Source organism: Acanthaster planci, linkage group LG19 (genome assembly GCF_054643075.1).
Source record: "Acanthaster planci isolate LZ-2023a linkage group LG19, COTS_SCS, whole genome shotgun sequence".
In the NCBI taxonomy this organism is placed as follows: Eukaryota; Metazoa; Echinodermata; class Asteroidea; order Valvatida; family Acanthasteridae; genus Acanthaster; species Acanthaster planci.
In genome coordinates, this window is record NC_141795.1 from 8,653,166 (window position 1) to 8,676,923 (window position 23,758).

At 40.3% G+C, this 23,758-nt stretch overlaps 1 protein-coding gene across 1 annotated transcript in view; it reads right to left on the minus strand.

Moving 5' to 3' along the window:
* The window catches only part of LOC110990548 (uncharacterized), a 69,386-nt gene that overhangs the window by 39,929 nt on the left and 5,699 nt on the right, over positions 1 to 23,758 (minus strand). Inside the window, exons 3-4 of the mRNA XM_022255599.2 lie at positions 23,333 to 23,496; positions 21,995 to 22,168 (exon numbers count right to left, since the gene is read on the minus strand). Of these exons, the coding sequence (XP_022111291.2) occupies positions 21,995 to 22,168; positions 23,333 to 23,496 (338 nt within the window). The remainder of the gene's footprint in view (positions 1 to 21,994; positions 22,169 to 23,332; positions 23,497 to 23,758) is intronic.

Genomic DNA, 23,758 nt, shown 5'->3' on the forward strand with positions numbered 1-23,758 from the left:
TTTTTTTATTTTGTACACATTCTGACGAAAGCTGTCAGAGCAATAGGTTCACCAACTTAACTACAGTCACACAAAATGAGTTTGTAAATTAGCCAGTTCGACAGGAATTATGTATTCTAGTTTGCATCAGAAAGAACAAACTCATGTCCCTCTGTTGATGCATCACATGGTTTGAAATGCGGATGCAAATGGACACTGTGTTGGTGAAAATTGGTGAGAGTTCCAAGTGACCGACAATAAGCAATGTTCTTTAGAGGGTCTTTCACGGAAAGTACCCAAACAACTTGGGACCCACATGTCACCAGTGTGAATATCAAGTGCTGTATGTTATTTCAAGGTGTCTATTCAGATAACCTCTCTTATTTACATGGAGAGAACAAAAGCCTGCCACGGCAGAACACATCAAGCTACAAGTACCGGTATGGTGGAACACATTACCAATGTATGAACTACCACAAAGGCTTGACTACAAGCCTCATTACATCTGCCGGTAATGATTAAAAACCACTATTTGTGGGCAGACTGGGTCCCAGGGCTGCTGTTGGCTACATGAAAATATAGGATTGCTGTGAAGGCATTTTGAAAAACACCAACCGGCTACACAGAATATGCAATTTCTGGATGGACAAAAATCATATTGTGTGAAACAGCAAGCCAGGTGGAACACATTAAAAATATATGAACTACCATCAAGGCTTGACACATAGCCTCAGTGCATCAGACAGTGCTGAACAGCCATCACTTGTAAGCAGACAAGAAATTGCTGGAGCGCTGTCACTTATAAACAGCAGACCATCAAATGCAGCACCAAACAGATGTTTAACAGAACTTTCTGAAAGACTGAAGCAAAACATTACAGTAACTGCCCTCTGGCCATCACTGTGATCTGGTGATTGTCAGATTCAGCGCTCACAAGTCTACAAAGCAATCTCATCCCTGTCTCCTGCTTTAGTCAATTGTGATTTCTATCAATCTCCAAGATGCTCACCTTTCAGGGTTTGGGGGCTCTGCTCTTAATGACTGCAGGAATTACTGTCTCAATGGGCTCTGATTCTTGCATCTTGAATGCCAACATCTGCAAGGAATCTTGGCAGAGCTGGAATGGGTCCTGCTACTTCATCACATCCACTTTTCAGACCTGGAATGAGAGCCATGAAGTTTGCCGAGCCCTGGGAGGCAAGATGGCTGCTCCTCAGTCACATGAAGAGGCCAAGTTCATGAATGAGCTCCAAGGACGACATCGGTGGATTGCCTGTAGCAAGCTCAACCAAGATCAAATACTGGAGTGTGACGGCCAAGAGAAGGGACATGCTTTCATTAATAACTTGGGAAGTCTAGATAGTGGAGGACGCTGTGTTGCTCTTTATACATCCAATGAATGGCATTTCCATCGATGCACCGACTACTTCCTCGCTATTTGTGTTCAGCCACCAAAGCCACTCTGTGTACATCACCAGAGCTACTCTACCAACAAGGACACCGACGCTCTCAACCACTGCCTTGTCAACCACGTCATCAGAGAGTTCGCCATCAAGACCACACCCAGATGTGCTGTTGCCTGCACCAAGATGCCCACATGCCGCTCCTTCAATGTCAACACTAACAACCAAGGAGACAAAGTATGCCAACTGAATGATGCTACTCGTCTGGATGACCCAGCCAGTTTCCAATTGACCAACAAGAATTGTGTCTACTACACTAAACTCAACAAGTAGTCACATGCACGGACGACTCACATCACCAGATTAATCTGCACCGAACTTTTCTTTCTCACACTTGAACAACTAGAAATCTTGAACAATTAAACAAAAGATGAACAATGTTCACAAAAAAATTGCAAAACTATACATAAATTAACGTGTGAGTCTAGTGTTAAATAAATTACTTTAAACTGATGTTCACTCCTCAATAATTTTCAAGGTGAAAGGTTTATACGTGAGTGATTCACAACTGACTTATGTATAAGGGTAACTTATTCATTAAACGATTGTTTGAAATCACATTTAACTTTGGTGTAGTTCCCTCAAAAGTTTTTTCTCCCCACTTGGTACAAATTTCATTGAAACTGTGCTGCAGGATGTACATTGATATGTACGTGTATATAGACACTTGCACATTTTTTGTGAAATGCTATGTATAATAATATCAATAATAATATATTCATTTATAAAGCACAAATTTCATATAGATATGTTCAAATGCACTGTACAATGAAAGACATTAATTGCTGATGGCATACATGTACAAGGGCGCCACAGGCAGCCGCCAAACGACCCACATTCACCGACATCAGTAAAGAGGAGACAGTAAGAAGCAGTTAACAGTTTTAGAGGTGGGAGGAAAACCCCAGAGGAATATTCTGGGTAAAACCCACAGAGTCAGGTAGGGACTGAAAACCCAATCCAAATGTGGACCGGGCCGGGAATCGAACCCGGGACCACAGAGGTGGAAGGCGAGGAAGGAATTACCTTGCCAACCTGACTCCCCAACATTCCATTTGACAGCAAATATTTAACATATTGTGTTAGTGTCCAGGTAAAAAAAAACACATACAAAAGCAGAGAAATGTTCAGTTATGTGGACACACACAGCCGTGGTAAGTTTTTGGATTTTATTTTATTTCATTTTGTTAGTTTAAAGGAGTTCAAACTGATCATACGTGTATTTAGAACTAAAGATACGGGACTGCAGAAAAATGTTACTATTTTTTGATGTACATGTAAGCCGGAACTGATTTACATTGTCAACGGAAGTTACATGTATGATTGCACCAACACCATCACATCACAACTTTCTTTTCTTGAATAGAAGATGCCTAGAGATGCATACTCGTTCATTTAGTTTGGTAGATACTGAAATCGGGCCTGCAACAAATACAATTTCAATCGTTGGACATTTCAACCACACATGGAAATGTGATTGTCACATTCAAAATCAAACCAGAATAGAAATGAGTTCAATTCAAGGCAATGGTTACCGTAGCGATACAGACGGACTGACTGAGAGAATATAAGTTTGAGGAATGACAGCATTTTCAAAGATGTAAATAATTCACCTGCCTACATGAAGGTATAATTGGACTGAAAGATACTGAACTGTATCTACATGTACAACACTAAACTCGTTGAGTACTCACATGTACGGACAACTCACATTACCCTAGTGAACTTGAAATGATGAACTGATCTTTAGTTTCTAAGATTTGAACAACTAGCAATCTTGGACAATTAAATAAAAGGTGAACAATGTTCTCACAAAAATTGACAAAAATCACATCTACATGTATGTGACCTACGTACACATGTAGATGTACATGAGTGATTTAGTGTGAAATTGATTAGCAGTGAAAATGTTCAGTTAATGTTCAGATATAATTTTCAAGGTAATCGATTATGATTTACAGCTGACTGATATGAATAAGGCAGCTTTTATTCATGATTTATTTAAATTACTGTTTCAAATAGCATTTTAACTTTGACAACAAATATTTACAATGTATTGTTTTGGTGTCTAAGTGCATGTAAGCAAAAAAACAAAAAAAAAGAGTGAAATGTGATGCATGACAAATGCAGCTGTGTAAGTTTTGGTACATGTATGATGCACTTGTAAAGTAAGTTGACAGTATTGAGCCCTTAAGATGTTAGACTGCAGAAAAAAGTTCCATTTGTTGGTTTAACCTGGAACTGAGTTACATTGGCAAATGAAATTATGGTTACACCACCATCACATCACAACTTTTTGTTCTGCTTGAAGGGAAGATGCCTAATTGGATTGTAGTTTTAAGGCACCAGGCACGCCCAAGAAATGTAATTTCATTCACTGGAAAGTACAATACATGGGAATGTTTCCTCTGGTTGATTGTCCCATTTAAAATCAAAGCCGAGTGAGAATGATTTCAATTCAAGGCAAAGGTTTACCGTCGTTATGCGGACTGAGAGAGAGAGAAAACAGATTTGGGGAATGACAGCATTTTGAAGATTGTAAATAAGTAATCTACGGTACTTTATATAACGGGTTTTGCCCTTACCAACGTATATATTAATAAACACTGTATGCTCAGTGCTTGTCCGAGAGCTTGCGAAAAAAGTCACAAGCTTACTCGGGTGGGACTTGAACCCATGACCTCCTGCTTAGTAGTGCAGACGTATTAACCACTCGACCACCGAGCTTGCCGGGGTCGGCTGGCCGGTCCGAGTCTAATCTACGGTAGCTTGGTGTAATTGGATGGAAAAATACTCAACTACCGGTAATTATAACATGGAAGTGAATTTGAGTTTCAAATGATTATTCGAGATGGCAGTTGGTATTTACATGCTAGTTACATGTATGTATGTATGTAAATTTCATCATCCACAATGTCAAAGTGTTTACAGCCGTTCCGCAATTGGATCACAAAACATGGCTCAAAGATGCCAGCTTAATGATACTATTAGTCAGCGCAAGATTTCAATTCGTGCTACATTCATTTGCCTTTGTTGAAGGTAAAGAAAATCAACTTTGAGGAGATTCACTGAAAGACTCAAATGTACTATTGAATCCATAAACAGTGAGTTAATTGTTTGGTTGTAGAAATTCAAATGAAAATAAAATGCACTTATATAAAAATAAGATTGGATTTCTCACTCTTCATTTGCTGAGATCTTTGTACTGATTGACATGTAGTTTTCCCTCCAGGGTGCACAATACACCAATTTTTGCTGTCGGGGGTGGTGATGCACCGTGCAGAAGAAAAGGCCAGATTGCAACTCCTTACACTAGCAGCATTATTCTGTTGAATTCTTCAACATTATTTTCAAACACCATCCCTTCAAAGAAGCCAGAGACTGACCCAAATGCTTCACATTGTTAAGGTAGTAGGGTTAAATCAAAATGCGGCAAGCAGCAAAAGTCTCATATCACTACATACATGAACACTCTGTCGAGGTGTCCTTTCAATAATGACATGGGCCAAACAATGCTGCCATGCTCCCCTGCCAAGACTTTTCTGAATTTGTACACATTCCGACGAAAGTTATGTGAGCAAACTGTCCAATGTGTGACTAGAGTCCCACAAAATGAGTTTGGAATGGCATTTTTCCTTGACTTATGTTTATAGTCTGCATCAGAAAGAGCAGCCTGACCTCCTTGGTTTGGAATGCTGATGCAAATGGACATCGTGTTGGTGAAAACTGCTGAAAGTTCCTGGTGAGGCAACTCGGGACCCATTTTGTTTAGTGGGGGGGAGGGTTCACACAAATGTAAACCAGTGTGAATGTCAAGTCCAAGAAGTCATTTCAAGGTGTCGAGATAACCTTTCTCATTCACACACAGAGAGCCAATAGAGGGATCCCAATACGACGCTTTTGGCGTCTATCTGTGCACTTCCGCATTTGAAAATGAGGCTGTATGTGTCAGCTTCAATTCTTAGTACAATCAGACGATTGAAAGTAAGGAGTCAAGACGCAAAATACATAAAGGTATGTTAAATTCAGTCTTTTGTGGAAGAGTCTTTCAGGATGACTCAGCGCGTTAAATCAAAAGAAAAAATAACAATTGACCGCGAACTAACATACCTGCCATATCTTGTGCAGTGGGCTTGGTTTAAAATGAAGTGGTGTCACACTTATGCACCGGCTACTCCATGTACTGTGTGGACTCCGCGGGCGCCCGCGACAAAGTTCAACACAGAGAGCCTCGGTTTCGATACAGGTATGCGCAGACGGCGCTAATATGAAATCCCAATCCCTCTATACCTAGAGTAGCAAAACAAAGTCGAGCTGCAAAGCCAACCAAATCTTCTATAGAAACAGTTGTCTCTGGTTCACTTCCAACCGTGACTGCAGAGCCCCTGATATCAGATAGACTACTGATTTGTCAAAAGCATAAACTTGCTAGCCGAATAAAAAGTCTCACACATGTATGGAGCCTCAGGTTAACATTAATTTGAAAAACAAAAAATCAGGCTCTCCTGGGAAACCTTATCTCCCTGTTATACATGTATTTATTAATTGATGGAGTCAGTTTGGTATTTTTACAAAAGGATGGCACAGTCCCATGGGTGCTGTTGGCCACTGTGTATGTATACAACCAACACTGATACCTGCTTCAGAGTGCATTTTGGAAAAGTAAACACCAACGTACAGGCTCTCAGAATACGCAGTTTCTTAATGAAAAAATAATGTGTGAAGACAAGCTACATATACATGCAGGTGGTACACATTATACATGTATGAACTTCCACAAAGGATTGACAATTAGCCGCATCACAATTGAAAGTTCTAATTAATTAGCAGCTGCTACTTGTGACCAGACTGGGTCCCATGGGTGCTGCTGAAGACATGGAAACTTATGCATGATTTGAGAGTGGGCTGCGCGGAATACATGTATGTAATTTCTGGATAGAAAAAAAACACATGCAAAAACAAGCTGGGTGTTAAACATTATAAATATATGAACTACGGTATTATCAGGGCTTGACACATAGCCTCAGTGCATCAGACAGTGCTGAACAGCCACCACTTCTAAGCAGACTTGAAACTGCTGGAGCGCTGTCACTTACAAACTGCAAATCATCAAACGTAGACCATCAAACGGATGTTTAACTGTACTTTCTGAATGACTGAACCAAAATATTTCAGTCACCGCTCTCTGGCCTTCACTGAGACCAAGTGATTGTTGAATTCTGCACTCACAAGTCTACAAAGCAATCTCATCCTTGTCTCCTGCTTCAGCCAATCGTGATTACCTTCGATTTCCAAGATGTTCACCATTCAGGGTTTGGGGGCTCTGCTCTTGGTGACTGCAGGAATTATTGTCTCCATGGGCCCTGATTCTTGCATCTTGAATGCCAACATCTGCAAGGAATCTTGGCAGAGCTGGAATGGGTCCTGCTACTTCATCACATCCACTCGTCAGACCTGGCATGAAAGCCATGAAGTTTGCCGAGCCCTGGGAGGCAAGATGGCTGCTCCTCAGTCACATGAAGAGGCCAAGTTCATGAATGAGCTCCAAGGAGGACATATGTGGATTGCCTGTAGTAAGCTCAACCAAGAGCAAATACTGGAGTGTGACGGCCAAGAGAAGGGACATGCTTTCATTAATAACTTGGGAAGTCCAAGGTATGAAGGACACTGTGTTACTCTTTACACATCCAATGAATGGCATTTCCATCGATGCACCAACAGCAAGTTCGCTGTTTGTGTTAAGCCAGTAAAGCCACCTTGTGTGTATCACCAGAGCTACTCTACCAACAAGGACACCAACGCTCTCAACCACTGCCTTGTCAACCACGTCATCAGAGAGTTCCCCATCAAGACCACACCCAGATGTGCCGCTGCCTGCACCAAGATGCCCACATGCCACTCCTTCAATGACAACACTAACAACCAAGGAGACAAAGTATGCCAACTGAATGATGCTTCTCGTCTGGATGACCCAGCCAGTTTCCAACTGACCAACAAGAATTGTATCTACTACACTAAACTCAACGAGTAGTCACATGCACGGACCATTCACATCAACAGATTAATTTGCATTGAACTTTTCTTTCTCAAAGTTGAACAATTAGAAATCTTGAACAATGAAACAAAAGATGAACAATATTCGCAAAAATTTCAAAACTATGTGTATATGGACTACTAACGTATTTTAGTGTTCAATCAATTAGAAATGAAAACGCATGTATGTACTTCCAATCTATGTTCACATATTGATAATGTTCAAGGTAAGAGATTATGCCAAAGTGATTCACAAGGACTTAAAGGTAATTGTTTGAAGTAACATTTAAAGTTGATACAGTTTGTTTAAAAGCTGAGTTTTCTTTTTCCCAATTTGGTCCAACTTTCATTGAAACTGTGTTTCAGGATGTACATGTACAGTGTATTTATGAACACATGCACGTCTTGTGTGAAATTTAACGCTACACGTATGTATTATATTTGGTGCGAAAATCTTTCAAGAAAGTGTGATCCATTTGACAACAAATGTTTAGTCAATGTCTTGTATTTCCGTCTAGTGAAAAGAAATTGGAAATGTGCTCATTAAGTGGGCAAACAAAGCAATTGAGCTTTTTTGAGCTCTGAAGCTCTTCATGGTGAAGGTGGCAAGTAACGTACTGTAGATAAGGAGATCTGCGGTAGTACCATGCATGCATGGTGCCACCGCAAAGCTCTTTGTGCGGGGCATGGCACACATAGTGTGGACATCTGCACAAAAGAAGTCCACATAATGAAGGTTATGAAGGCGTTGTGTGGACTCGCCCACGTCCACACAGTGTTTTCCCCTCTCTGAAAAACAGTTTCAAAGGCATTTTGGGGTCAAGGTTATCTGTGGCAAAATGAAGAGGAACAGTGGGAAATAATCATCTAAAAACCAGCTCGAAGGATCTATCCTAGTTGGAGAAGAAGGAGCATTTTCCTCAAGTTTCCTTAACCGTAGGAGAACAAAGGAATGTCCACACTTTGTATGTAAAACAGGTATGGATGTACCTAAAAAGCTTTTTTTGTATGACACACACTTAAGACACATACTTGAAAGAGTTTACATGTTCCGGTAAGTTGAAAATATTCAGCCCTTAAGATACTGGCCAGCAGAAAAATGTAACATTTTCTTGGCGTAACTTGGAACGACTGATAATGACACTGTCAGCTGATGTTATGATTACACCACCATCACATCACAACATCTTTTTTATCACACGTACAAGTACATGTATAACCTGCCTGATGGATGCGTGAATGTACACGTAGCTTGGTAGATATCAGGCCTGTAAAAAAATGTGGGAAATACTTTGTATTATATTTGGTGACCGAATCTTTTCAGAAATTGTGATCAAATTGACAACAAATGTTTAGTCAATGTAACAGTGTGTAGGTAAAAAAAAGGGTGGTTGTTGTAAAAGATGTGGGTAAATGCAGCTACATGCACATGTACGTAAGCTTTTGGATGATGCACACAAATAAAGGAGTTTAAATTGACAATTTCTTCAGCCCTAACGATACTGGACTGCAGAAAAAGTTACATTTTTCTTGGTGTAACCTCAGGCTGATGACATTGTCAATTCAAGTTATGACTGCACCGCCACCATGACATGACAACTTTCTTTGCTGCCCGAATGTGTAACATGCCTAATTGGATGCGCACATATAATTTGTTACACACCCGTATCAGGCCTGTAAAAAAGACAATTTCAGTCACTGGAAAGTTCAACAATACATCCATGGAAATGTTTCCAGTTATTGATTTTCATATTCGAAATCAAACCAAACCAGAATGACTTCACTTCAAGGCAAAAGAATTAATTTAAGATTTACCGTAGTTACAAGGGCTGAGAGAGGCAAAACAGGTTTGGGGAATAACAGTTTAGAAAAATGTAAATAAGTAATCTACATGTACCAACATGTAAGTGTAATTAGAAAGTTACTGAACTGTATCTACACGTACATGTACAACAGTAAACTCGAGTACTCACATGCACGGCCAACTTACATCACCTAGTGAACTTGAAGTGATGAACTGATCTTTACTTTCTAAGATTTGAACAATTAGCTATCTTGGACGATTAAACTAAAGGTGATCAAAGTTTACCTAAAAATTTGAAACTAGGTGTATATAAACTACATGTATTAATATTTGTGTGATTTAGTGTTATATCAATTCTCAAAGTGGAAATTCCACTTCTGTTTTTTTTAAATTAAAAGTGAAAACATTGTATGTGTTTTCAATTGATGTTCAACTGACTGATATGAAAAGGCAGCCTTTATTCAGAGAGGGAGCCAATACCTGGAAGCACAGAACACACAACCCAGCTGCAATGCCAACTACATCCTCTAGACATTGCCTCTGGTTCAATTCCAACCTTGACGGCAGATCCCCTGAGATCAGATCAGATCGACCGCTGAGTTGTCAACAGCATTAACTTGCCAGCCACACAAGGTGTCCCACAAGTATGGAGCCGCAAGATAACATAAAATATCTTGTTGGAAACCTTACATCCTCTTAATTGATTTTTATCACTGGCGATAGGAAGTACATGTACATCTATATGTACATGTAGCTTGATTGAAAACATGTTCACGAAAGAGGACAATGCTTTGTTACTGTAATGAGGCATGGTAATAACGGAGATGATATTAAGCTCCCAGATTGAAAATTGCACGGCTGGAGATTTGGAAATTGGTATTGACTGTATTGCTGTGGTACACCTGCTTCCACATTGTCTGAGAAGTCATTTGATAACACTATCATTACCAAGGATGGCATAGTCCCATGGGTGCTGAAGGCTATGTGCACAACCATGATTGCTACCTGTTTGAGTGCGTTTTGAAAAAAAATAACACCAACAGGCTATAATGCGGGGCCTCGGAATGTGCAGTTTCTGATTGGTGAAAAAACTCCGGGCAAAGACAAGCTAGGTGGAACACATTATAAATATATGAACTATCATCAGGCCTTGACATTAGCTTCAGCACATCCAAAAGTGTTGAACAGCCTTCACTTGTAAGCAGACTTGCAACTGCTAGGGTTCTGTCACTCATAAACTGCAGATCATCGAACGTAGCAACGGCTGTATAACTGTACTTTCTGGGAGACTGATTCACAAGACTTTAGTAACTGCTCTCTGGCCATTACCAAGACCAAACGACTGCATATTCTGCACTCACAAGTCTACAAAGCAATCTCATCCTTGTCTCCTGCTTCAGCCAATCGTGATTACCTTCAATTTCCAAGATGTTCACCTTTCAAGGTTTGGGGGCTCTGCTCTTGGTGACTGCAGGAATTATTGTCTCAATGGGCTCTGATTCTTGCATCTTGAATGCCAACATATGCAAGGAATCTTGGCAGAGCTGGAATGGGTCCTGCTACTTCATCACATCCACTTCTCAGACCTGGCATGACAGCCATGAAGTTTGCCAAGCCCTGGGAGGCAAGATGGCTGCTCCTCAGTCACATGAAGAGGCCAAGTTCATGAATGAGCTCCAAGGAGGACATCTGTGGATTGCCTGTAGCAAGCTCAACCAAGAGGAAATACTGGAGTGTGACGGCCAAAAGAAGGGGCATGCTTTCATTAATAACTTGGGAGGTCTAGATAGTGAAGGACACTGTGCTACTCTTTTCACATCCAATGAATGGCATTTCCACTCTTGCAACAAAAATTATGCAGCTATTTGTGTTCAGCCACCAAAGCCACCTTGTGTGCATCACCAGACCTTCTCTACCAACAAGGACACCGACGCTCTCAACCACTGCCTTGTCAACCACGTCATCAGAGAGTTCCCCATCAAGACCACACCCAGATGTGCCGCTGCCTGCACCAAGATGCCCACATGCCGCTCCTTCAATGTCAACACTAACAACCAAGGAGACAAAGTATGCCAACTGAATGATGCTACTCGTCTGGATGACCCAGCCAGTTTCCAACTGACCAACAAGAATTGTATCTACTACACTAAACTCAACGAGTAGTCACATGCACGGACCATTCACATCAACAGATTAATTTGCATTGAACTTTTCTTTCTCAAAGTTGAACAATTAGAAATCTTGAACAATGAAACAAAAGATGAACAATATTCGCAAAAATTTCAAAACTATGTGTATTTGGACTACTAACGTATTTTAGTGTTCAATCAATTAGAAATGAAAACGCATGTATGTACTTCCAATCTACGTTCTTATATTGACAATGTTCAAGGTAAGAGATTATGCCAAAGTGATTCACAAGGACTTGTTTGAAGTAACATTTAAACTTGATACAGTTTGTTTAAAAGCTGACTTTTCTTTTTCCCAATTCGGTCCACGTATGTATTATATTTGGTGCGAAAATCTTTCAAGAAAGTGTGATCCATTTGACAACAAATATTTAGTCAATGTCTTGTATTTGCGTCTAGTGAAAAGAAATTGGAAATGTGCTCATTAAGTGGGCAAACAAAGCAATTGAGCTTTTTTGAGCTCTGAAGCTCTTCATGGTAAAGGTGGCAAGTAACGTACTGTAGATAAGGAGATTTGCGGTAGTACCATGCATGCATGGTGCCACCGCAAAGCTCTTTGTGCGGGGCATGGCACACATAGTGTGGACCTTTGCACAAAAGAAGTCCACATAATGAAGGTTATGAAGGCGTTGTGTGGACTCGCCCACGTCCACACAGTGTTTTCCCCTCTCTGAAAAACAGTTTCAAAGGCATTTTGGGGTCAAGGTTATCTGTGGCAAAATGAAGAGGAACAGTGGGAAATAATCATCTAAAAACCAGCTCAAAGGATCTATCCTAGTTGGAGAAGAAGGAACATTTTCCTCAAGTTTCCTTAACCGTAGGAGAACAAAGGAATGTCCACACTTTGTATGTAAAACAGGCATGGAGTACCTAAAAAGCTTTTTTTGTATGACACACACTTAAGACACATACTTGAAGGAGTTTACATGTTCCGGTAAGTTGAAAATATTCAGCCCTTAAGATACTGGCCAGCAGAAAAATGTAACCATTTTGTTGGTGTAACCTGGAGCGACTGGTAATGACACTGTGAGCTGATGTTATGATTACACCACCATCACATCACAACATCTTTTTTATTACACGTACAAGTTCATGTATAACCTGCCTGATGGACGTGTGAATGTACACGTAATTTGGTAAATATCAAGCCTGTAAAAAAATGTGTGAAATACCTTGTATTATATTTGGTGACTGAATCTTTTCAGAAAGTGTGATCAAATTGACAACAAATGTTTAGTCAACGTAATAGTGTGTAGGTAAAAAAAAGGGTGCTTGTTGTAAAAGATGTGGGTAAATGCAGCTACATGCACATGTACCTAAGCTTGTGGATGATGCACACAAATAAAGGAGTTTAAATTGACAATTTCTTCAGCCCTAACGATACTGGACTGCAGAAAAAGTTACATTTTTCTTGGTGTAACCTCAGGCTGATGACATTGTCAATTCAAGTTATGACTGCACCGCCACCATGACATGACAACTTTCTTTGCTGCCCGAATGTGTAACATGCCTAATTGGATGCGCACATATAATTTGGTACACACCGGTATCAGGCCTGTAAAAAAGACAATTTCAGTCACTGGAAAGTTCAACAATACATCCATGGAAATGTTTCCAGTTATTGATTTTCATATTCGAAATCAAACCAAACCAGAATGACTTCACTTCAAGGCAAAAGAATTAATTTAAGATTTACCGTAGTTACAAGGGCTGAGAGAGGCAAAACAGGTTTGGGGAATAACAGTTTAGAAAAATGTAAATAAGTAATCTACATGTACCAACATGTAAGTGTAATTAGAAAGTTACTGAACTGTATCTACACGTACATGTACAACAGTAAACTCGAGTACTCACATGCACGGCCAACTCACATCACCTAGTGAACTTGAAGTGATGAACTGATCTTTACTTTCTAAGATTTGAACAATTAGCTATCTTGGACGATTAAACTAAAGGTGATCAAAGTTTACCTAAACATTTGAAACAAGGTGTATATAAACTACATGTATTAATATTTGTGTGATTTAGTGTTATATCAATTCTCAAAGTGGAAATTCCACTTCTGTTTTTTTTAAATTAAAAGTGAAAACATTGTATGTGTTTTCAATTGATGTTCAACTGACTGATATGAAAAGGCAGCCTTTATTCAGAGAGGGAGCCAATACCTGGAAGCACAGAACACACAACCCAGCTGCAATGCCAACTACATCCTCTAGACATTGCCTCTGGTTCAATTCCAACCGTGACGGCAGATCCCCTGAGATCAGATCAGATTGACCGCTGAGTTGTCAACAGCATTAACTTGCCAGCCACACAAGGTGTCCCACAAGTATGGAGCCGCAAGATAACATAAAATATCTTGTTGGAAACCTTACATCCTCTTAATTGATTTTTATCACTAGCGATAGGAAGTACATGTACATCTATATGTACATGTAGCTTGATTGAAAACATGTTCACGAAAGAGGACAATGCTTTGTTACTGTAATGAGGCATGGTAATAACGGAGATGATATTAAGCTCCCAGATTGAAAATTGCACGGCTGGAGATTTGGAAATTGGTATTGACTGTATTGCTGTGGTACACCTGCTTCCACATTGTCTGAGAATTCATTTGATAACACTATCATTACCAAGGACGGCATAGTCCCATGGGTGCTGTAGGCTACGTGCACAACCATGATTGCTACCTGTTTGAGTGCGTTTTGAAAAAAAATAACACCAACAGGCTATAATGAGGGGCCTCAGAATTCGCAGTTTCTGATTGGCGAAAAAAACTCCAGGCAAAGACAAGCTAGGTGGAACACATTATAAATATATGAACTATCATCAGGCCTTGACATTAGCTTCAGCACATCCAAAAGTGTTGAACAGCCTTCACTTGTAAGCAGACTTGCAACTGCTAGGGTTCTGTCACTCATAAACTGCAGATCATCGAACGTAGCAACGGCTGTATAACTGTACTTTCTGGGAGACTGATTCACAAGACTTTAGTAACTGCTCTCTGGCCATTACCAAGACCAAACGACTGCATATTCTGCACTCACAAGTCTACAAAGCAATCTCATTCTTGTCTCCTGCTTCAGCCAATCGTGATTACCTTCAATTTCCAAGATGTTCACCTTTCAAGGTTTGGGGGCTCTGCTCTTGGCGACTGCAGGAATTATTGTCTCCATGGGCCCTGATTCTTGCATCTTGAATGCCAACATATGCAAGGAATCTTGGCAGAGCTGGAATGGGTCCTGCTACTTCATCACATCCACTTCTCAGACCTGGCATGACAGCCATGAAGTTTGCCGAGCCCTGGGAGGCAAGATGGCTGCTCCTCAGTCACATGAAGAGGCCAAGTTCATGAATGAGCTCCAAGGAGGACATCTGTGGATTGCCTGTAGCAAGCTCAACCAAGAGGAAATACTTGAGTGTGACGGCCAAAAGAAGGGGCATGCTTTCATTAATAACTTGGGAGGTCTAGATAATGAAGGACACTGTGCTACTCTTTTCACATCCAATGAATGGCATTTCCACTCTTGCAACAAAAATTATGCAGCTATTTGTGTTCAGCCACCAAAGCCACTCTGTGTACATCACCAGAGCTACTCTATCAACAAGGACACCGACGCTCTCAACCGCTGCCTTGTCAACCACGTCATCAGAGAGTTCCCCATCAAGACCACACCCAGATGTGCCGCTGCCTGCACCAAGATGCCCACATGCCGCTCCTTCAATGTCAACACTAACAACCAAGGAGACAAAGTATGCCAACTGAATGATGCTACTCGTCTGGATGACCCAGCCAGTTTCCAACTGACCAACAAGAATTGTATCTACTACACTAAACTCAACGAGTAGTCACATGCACGGACCATTCACATCAACAGATTAATTTGCATTGAACTTTTCTTTCTCAAAGTTGAACAATTAGAAATCTTGAACAATGAAACAAAAGATGAACAATATTCGCAAAAATTTCAAAACTATGTGTATTTGGACTACTAACGTATTTTAGTGTTCAATCAATTAGAAATGAAAACGCATGTATGTACTTCCAATCTACGTTCTTATATTGACAATGTTCAAGGTAAGAGATTATGCCAAAGTGATTCACAAGGACTTGTTTGAAGTAACATTTAAACTTGATACAGTTTGTTTAAAAGCTGACTTTTCTTTTTCCCAATTCGGTCCACGTATGTATTATATTTGGTGCGAAAATCTTTCAAGAAAGTGTGATCCATTTGACAACAAATATTTAGTCAATGTCTTGTATTTGCGTCTAGTGAAAAGAAATTGGAAATGTGCTCATTAAGTGGGCAAACAAAGCAATTGAGCTTTTTTGAGCTCTGAAGCTCTTCATGGTAAAGGTGGCAAGTAACGTACTGTAGATAAGGAGATTTGCGGTAGTACCATGCATGCATGGTGCCACCGCAAAGCTCTTTGTGCGGGGCATGGCACACATAGTGTGGACCTTTGCACAAAAGAAGTCCACATAATGAAGGTTATGAAGGCGTTGTGTGGACTCGCCCACGTCCACACAGTGTTTTCCCCTCTCTGAAAAACAGTTTCAAAGGCATGTTGGGGTCAAGGTTATCTGTGGCAAAACGAAGAGGAACAGTGGGAAATAATCATCTAAAAACCAGCTCGAAGGATCTGTCCTAGTTGGAGAAGAAGGAACATTTTCCTCAAGTTTCCTTAACAATAGGAGAACAAAGGAATGTCCACACTTTGTATGTAAAACAGGTATGGATGTACCTAAAAAGCTTTTTTTGTATGACACACACTTAAGACACATACTTGAAGGAGTATAGATGTTCCGGTAAGTTGAAAATATTCAGCCCTTAAGATACTGGCCAGCAGAAAAATGTAACCATTTTGTTGGTATAACTTGGAACGACTGATAATGACACTGTCAGCTGATGTTATGATTACACCACCATCACATCACAACATCTTTTTTATCACACGTACAAGTACACGTATAACCTGCCTGATGGACGTGTGAATGTACACGTAATTTGGTAAATATCAAGCCTGTAAAAAAATGTGTGAAATACCTTGTATTATATTTGGTGACTGAATCTTTTCAGAAATTGTGATCAAATTGACAACAAATGTTTAGTCAACGTAATAGTGTGTAGGTAAAAAAAAGGGTGCTTGTTGTAAAAGATGTGGGTAAATGCAGCTACATGCACATGTACCTAAGCTTGTGGATGATGCACACAAATAAAGGAGTTTAAATTGACAATTTCTTCAGCCCTAACGATACTGGACTGCAGAAAAAGTTACATTTTTCTTGGTGTAACCTCAGGCTGATGACATTGTCAATTCAAGTTATGACTGCACCGCCACCATGACATGACAACTTTCTTTGCTGCCCGAATGTGTAACATGCCTAATTGGATGCGCACATATAATTTGGTACACACCGGTATCAGGCCTGTAAAAAAGACAATTTCAGATGTTGGAAAGTTCAACAATACATCCATGGAAATGTTTCCAGTTATTGATTTTCATATTCAAAATCAAACCAAACCAGAATGACTTCACTTCAAGGCAAAAGAATTAATTTAAGATTTACCGTAATTACAAGGGCTGAGAGAGGCAAAACAGGTTTGGGGAATAACAGTTTAGAAAAATGTAAATAAGTAATCTACATGTACCAACATGTAAGTGTAATTAGAAAAGTTACTGAACTGTATCTACATGTACATGTACACACTAAACTCGAGTACTCACATGCACGGCCAACTTACATCACCTAGTGAACTTGAAGTGATGAACTGATCTTTACTTTCTAAGATTTGAACAATTAGCTATCTTGGACGATTAAACTAAAGGTGATCAAAGTTTACCTAAAAATTTGAAACAAGGTGTATATAAACTACATGTACTAATATTTGTGTGATTTAGTGTTATATCAATTCTCAAAGCGGAAATTCAAGTTTTGTTTGTAACATTTGAGCAATTAGCCTTCTTGGCCAATTAAACGAAAGGTGAACAATGTTCTCACAAAAATTGAAAAAAAGTCACATCTACAGTGTCTGTGACCTACTTAAATATATGTACATGTGTGATTTAGTGAGAAACTAATTAAAAGTGAAAACACATGTATGTGCTTTCAATTGATGTTCGGATATCATTTTCAAGGCAATCGATTTTGACTCACCACTGACTGATATGAAAAGGCAGCTTTTATTCAGAGAGGGAGCCAATACCTGGAAGTGCAGAACACACAACCCAGCTGCAATGCCAACTACATCCTCTAGACATTGCCTCTGGTTCAATTCCAACCTTGACTGCAGATCCCCTGAGATCAGATCAAATCGACCGCTGAGTTGTCAACAGCATTAACTTGCCAGCCACACAAGGTGCCACACAAGTATGGCACCACAAGATAACATAAAATACCTTGTTGGAAACCTTACATCCTGCTAATTGTTTTTATTACTAGCGATAGGAAGTACATGTACACCTACATGTAGCTTGATTGAAGACATATTCATGAAAGAGGACAATGCTTTGTTACTGTAATGAAACATGGTAATAACGGAGATGATACTAAGCTCCCAGATTGAAAATTGCAATTGAGGCGCACGGCTGGAGATTCGGAAATTGGTATTGACTGTATTGTCGTGGTACACCAGCTTCCACATTGTCTGAGAAGTCATTTGATAACACTATCATGACCAAGGACGGCATAGTCCCATGGGTGCTGAAGGCTATGTGCACAACCATGATTGCTACCTGTTTGAGTGCGTTTTGAAAAAAAATAACACCAACTGGCTATAATGCGGGGCCTCAGAATTCGCAGTTTCTGATTGGTGAAAAAACTCCGGGCAAAGACAAGCTAGGTGGAACACATTATAAATATACGAACTATCATCAGGCCTTGACATTAGCTTCAGTACATCCGACAGTGTTGAACAGCCATCACTTGTAAGCAGACTTGCAACTGCTAGGGTTCTGTCACTCATAAACAGCAGATCATCGAATGTAGCAACGGCTGTATAACTGTACTTTCTGGGAGACTGATTCACAAGACTTCGGTAACTGCTCTCTGGCCATTACCAAGACCAAACGACTGCAAATTCTGCACTCACAAGTCTACAAAGCAATCTCATCCTTGTCTCCTGCTTCAGCCAATCGTGATTACCTTCAATTTCCAAGATGTTCGCCATTCAGGGTTTGGGGGCTCTGCTCTTGGTGACTGCAGGAATTATTGTCTCCATGGGCCCTGATTCTTGCATCTTGAATGCCAACATCTGCAAGGAATCTTGGCAGAGCTGGAATGGGTCCTGCTACTTCATCACATCCACTCGTCAGACCTGGCATGAGAGCCATGAAGTTTGCCGAGCCCTGGGAGGCAAGATGGCTGCTCCTCAGTCACATGAAGAGGCCAAGTTCATGAATGAGCTCCGAAGAGAACATCTGTGGATTGCCTGTAGCAAGCTCAACCAAGAGCAAATACTGGAGTGTGACGGCCAAGAGAAGGGACATGCCTTCATTAATAACTTGAGAAGTCCAGGTTATGAAGGACACTGTGTTGCTCTTGTTGCATCCACTGAATGGCATTTCCATCGATGCACCAACAACTACTTCGCTATTTGTGTTCAGCAAGCAAAGCCACTCTGTGTACATCACCAGAGCTACTCTACCAACAAGGACACCAATGCTCTCAACCACTGCCTTGTCAACCACGTCATCAGAGAGTTCCCCATCAAGACCACACCCAGATGTGCCGCTGCCTGCACCAAGATGCCCACATGCCGCTCCTTCAATGTCAACACTAACAACCAAGGAGACAAAGTATGCCAACTGAATGATGCTACTCGTCTGGATGACCCAGCCAGTTTCCAATTGACTGACACCAACTGTATCTACTACACTGTACGCTATTAAAACTCATTGAGTAGTCACATGCATGGACAACTATGTGTACCATCATCAGATTCAATTGAATTGAACTACTGTCTTTAAAATTTGAACAATCGGAGCAATCTTGGACAGCTAAAAAAAAAAGTTCCAAAAAATTGTAAAAACTATGTGTACGTGAGAACTATAAATACTGGTATATGGATGATTTAGTGTGAAATCAATTAGCAGTGAAAATAAATGTGAATTATGTACCTTTAATGATGTTCAGATGTTGATGATTTTCAAGGCAAAAGGTTATGCCAAAGTGATTCCCAACTGACTGATACAAAAATTTAGTTTTTATTTATAAAAGGGCTGTTTGGAATAACATTGAAACTTGACACATTTTTCCCCAAATTTTTCCTGGTGCACCGTTTCAGGATACACACAAACACATGTACATTTTATGTGAAAAGTGACACCGTGTGTTATACTTGGTGACAAAGTGTTTTGACTAAGTGTGATCAATTTGACAACAAATATTGAGTCAATGCACTGCATTATCATCTATCCAAAAAAAAGAAATAAGAAATGTGCTTATGTCGGCAAACAAGGCTGTTTCAGCTTTTTTTATGACACATACATGTACTTCAAAGGGTTTACATGTAAGTTGGCGATATTCAAGTTCTCAAGACATTGGCCAGCAAAAAAAAGGCACTGTTTTATTGCCGATGCGGTGTCCGTTACATTGGACGGTTTGAATCACTTTGAATTACCCTTTGAATTCATTAAGAATGCTTGAAAAAGACATCTGATTCAGAACAAAATATGGGCGTGATTTTATGACCATCATAAAAGTTTGATTCTTTTACATGTATTGGACATACATGTACCAGTATCCCTTCCAGTTTGCTTGAAGTAAGTGGGTGTGGTCTGAAACTGTTGCACTATTCTTGTTGGTTGCACTATTGCTTGATTGTTATTTGTAATGTTGACCCAATTTTATCTTTGTATTTTAATATGTCTTGACTGACCCAAGGTTTTAATTCATTGTTCAAAATCACACTCCCAGATAAATTGCACACCCGGAAATGTCCAGGAGTGTTTTTTTTTTTTTTCGCTCGCCTTTAATTTCCAAATCACAAGGACTGAAAACCTGGTAGAACAAAAAATGTTACAGGTTCACTCATTTAACTACCAACTTTTCTTTTCGCAAGGACAGATAAAATGGGTCACTTCTTAACCCTAACAGTCCTCAGTCCTCCAACAGGTGAAGGATTGAGGAGCGTTAGGGTTAATGTACGTGGTGTATGTGTCAAATAGAAACCCCATATACATGTATGATTTATATTTATACTTGTATTTACAACCAAATCAAAATTTACATACTCCAACCCTAATATTTAGTGCCACTTTCTGCATTTTTGTTTATCGCATCTCATAATCGCAGTGGACCACTTTCTGAAGTGTTTTTGAATGACAATCAAGGGATAAATGTAAATTTTTACAAAGTTAGTTTTCAGAAATACTAATTTTTGGAACCATAATAAATGTCTCCGGGTATTTGCGATTGAAGCACACACTATGAGCATTAAGTTGAGATGCAATTTGTCCGACCCCCATACAAAAAAGTTGGCAAAACTACTTCAAACAGCAAAAAATGAGGAAAACTTCTGCTTTTTTGTATCAAGTGTACGTAAACTGTTTGACCCCAACTGTACAAGTATCGCATAGTTTGTGGATAGAAAACTGTTGAGTCTCTACTCACTGACATGGGTGCAAGACGTTTTTTGGAAAGCTTTTACATGTATCTCAAAAGTGGCATTGGTGATTTGGGACCCATTTTGTTCGGGGGGAGGGGTCGCGTGCTGGTTCATGCTGTACAAGTGTGCGGAGCATAAATGTGAAATCTTAGGCCGTTTTCCAATACTCAACTTTGTCTCCGTCTCAGGCTTTGTGTAGGAAACCAATCCTCGATTGTGGGCCTGAAGCGTTTAACTTAAATTGATGTACTGTAATGTTAGGCTCTTTTGCATCTTAGTTGATGTTTTGTGGCACCATCAGACTTAATATTGTACTTACAACCTCAAAGCATGGAAGAAGAAATAGCTCAAAGTCAGGAAGTAAAAAACATTTGAACCTAAGACGGAGCTCAAGTCGAGTATTGGAAACCGGCCTTAAGTTATTTCTTGTTCGGTTTGGTTGGGTTAATTTTTCAGACACGGACTGGAAATCAGTGCCCACTTGTCAGTATGTTAGTGCCCACCTGTACTGAATCCTCTAATTTTAATATGATTTTGCACACATCGTAGGGAGTTAGGGTTGAGAGGCGCAATTTGTCAGAAAACTGATTGAGAAAACACTCAAAAGAGAGGACCCAAATTAGTCATTCCCACAGATTGTGTGCTCTTGGGCAGAAGGCCTTGCTTCCTGCTTTCATGGGTTCACCCACGATGACAACTGCCAGCTGTTCCAAATTAGAACCATCGCTGGCATGGAAGGAACGGTCACACTGCGCTGGTAACCAGTGATCACTCTCTGTCCCACTGGATAGCCCCTGCAGGGCAAACCTTCCAAGTGAGCCACTAGCCTGGGCAGATCTTGATGGAGCTCTCAATCAAGATCCTGGTGCCAAGGTCATCTCTCTCACTCACACAGACTTTATAGGGAAGCCATACCTGGAACAGGGGAACACACAGCTGCGCCGCAATGCCGACTAAGTCCTCGATGGTGACAGATGTCCCCGGTTCAATTCCCACCGTGACTGCAGACCCGGTGCTGTGATATGCCGTTGAGCTATCGACGGGCAAGTTGGCCAGCCGTCGAGGTTGATAACCCTTCCGGATGACAATCTGTGAATTAAATTCCAAAGATTCAAAGAAACCACATCAATGTCCACAAATTCACCAGATTGAAAAATTTTAACTTCACAAAAAACCACTGCAATTGTACCGGTATTCACTACTCCAGAACATCTGCAACATGCACATTTTTAGTGATCCGTGCAGAGGAAAGTCCTCAAAAACTGTGCACATTCAGACACACTTTCTGTGGAGGCCACCTAAACCTGGTCAGCTGATCTGGCCACCTGACAAAGTACGATCAGCTGACACCCATCAACCAATCAACGGCCTTTGGTAGATTTCCATGCTTTCTATTTAACTGGGTAGCATGTGGGGTTGCTTAAACCTTGCACACTCAAATGTATCATATGCTGTTTTGGAGCCGCTGGCTCTGTTTAACAACTGATGCCAGATTAACTTTTCACACCCTATTGATATGATGAAAAAAAAGTTTCAGCAGGGCAAAGATGCCTGACCAACATAGGATCCAAAGCCCCATCATGCAGAAAACAGCATTAAACTTCTACACACTGCTAAAATACCCACTATTCCGAGACTGGTCAGCCAGGATTGCACACTTTTTCCACTGACATACTCAATGAACGAATGAACACAGGCCGACGGGCCTAAGGACATAAACTTCAAATAATTGTAACAATATTGGAAACTGGATTGAGTAAGCCTTTTGCGAGCTAAACTTGAATAAAATTTGGCACACCAATTCATGTGAATGCAACAATTTGAATTCTCCATACTAAAGACACTGTTGCTATTCCTCGTGATTAGGGGCAAGCTTTTAGTTACAAAAGAGACACCTTGCACCAACGCACTGTTTTCAATGGATTAAGAATGGCACAAAGGAGCCAGTCCATTCCAGAGATGGTGGTCGCTATGCGAAAGCTTGCCCCAAATCATGCGGTACAGCAGCAGTGTCTTTAGTCTGGGGAATTCAAATTGTCATGTTTATGCGCAATCAGAGTTCACAGCTCAGAGTACCAGATTTTCTTCCCATTCAACTCGCACGGGGCTTATTGAAACTTCACAGAACTTTATGAGTGTTTGTACACATGCACACCAACCAAGGTTGAAACGAAAAGGTGTGGAGGCAGACGCTTCCGCAGCCCAATTCTTTTGAAGTTAAGAATAAAATTTTACAAAAAATTCCTGTTTTACCTTTTGGCCCCTTTGTGAGACATCATTCTGAATTCTCTGAATGCATCTGAAGAGGAGAGGATTGGCTCGGAAGTACTTGATGTCGGAAGAGATGAAATCTCTAATGAAGAAGTTCAGGGACAGCTTCTTGTTGACGATGCTGGTCGAATCAAACAGGTAGCTACCTGCAATAGCGTACAATTAATTGGCTCTATCATTTCTGCCTTTGTTCTGAAATTCCAAAAAATTTCATAATGTACTGCATTGCTGGAGTGGTCAAATGGTCACCTAAAGTAAGTGTTAACTTTAGGAAAATGCTGTTCATTTGGCACAAACAATACCCTGTATTCACTGCAACTTTCCAAACAAACTGAGACTTGAGAATTTTTCTTGCAAAGTTTCCAATAGTGTTTGAAACTCTCTGAATGAATTCTGTTTTACGCCGGT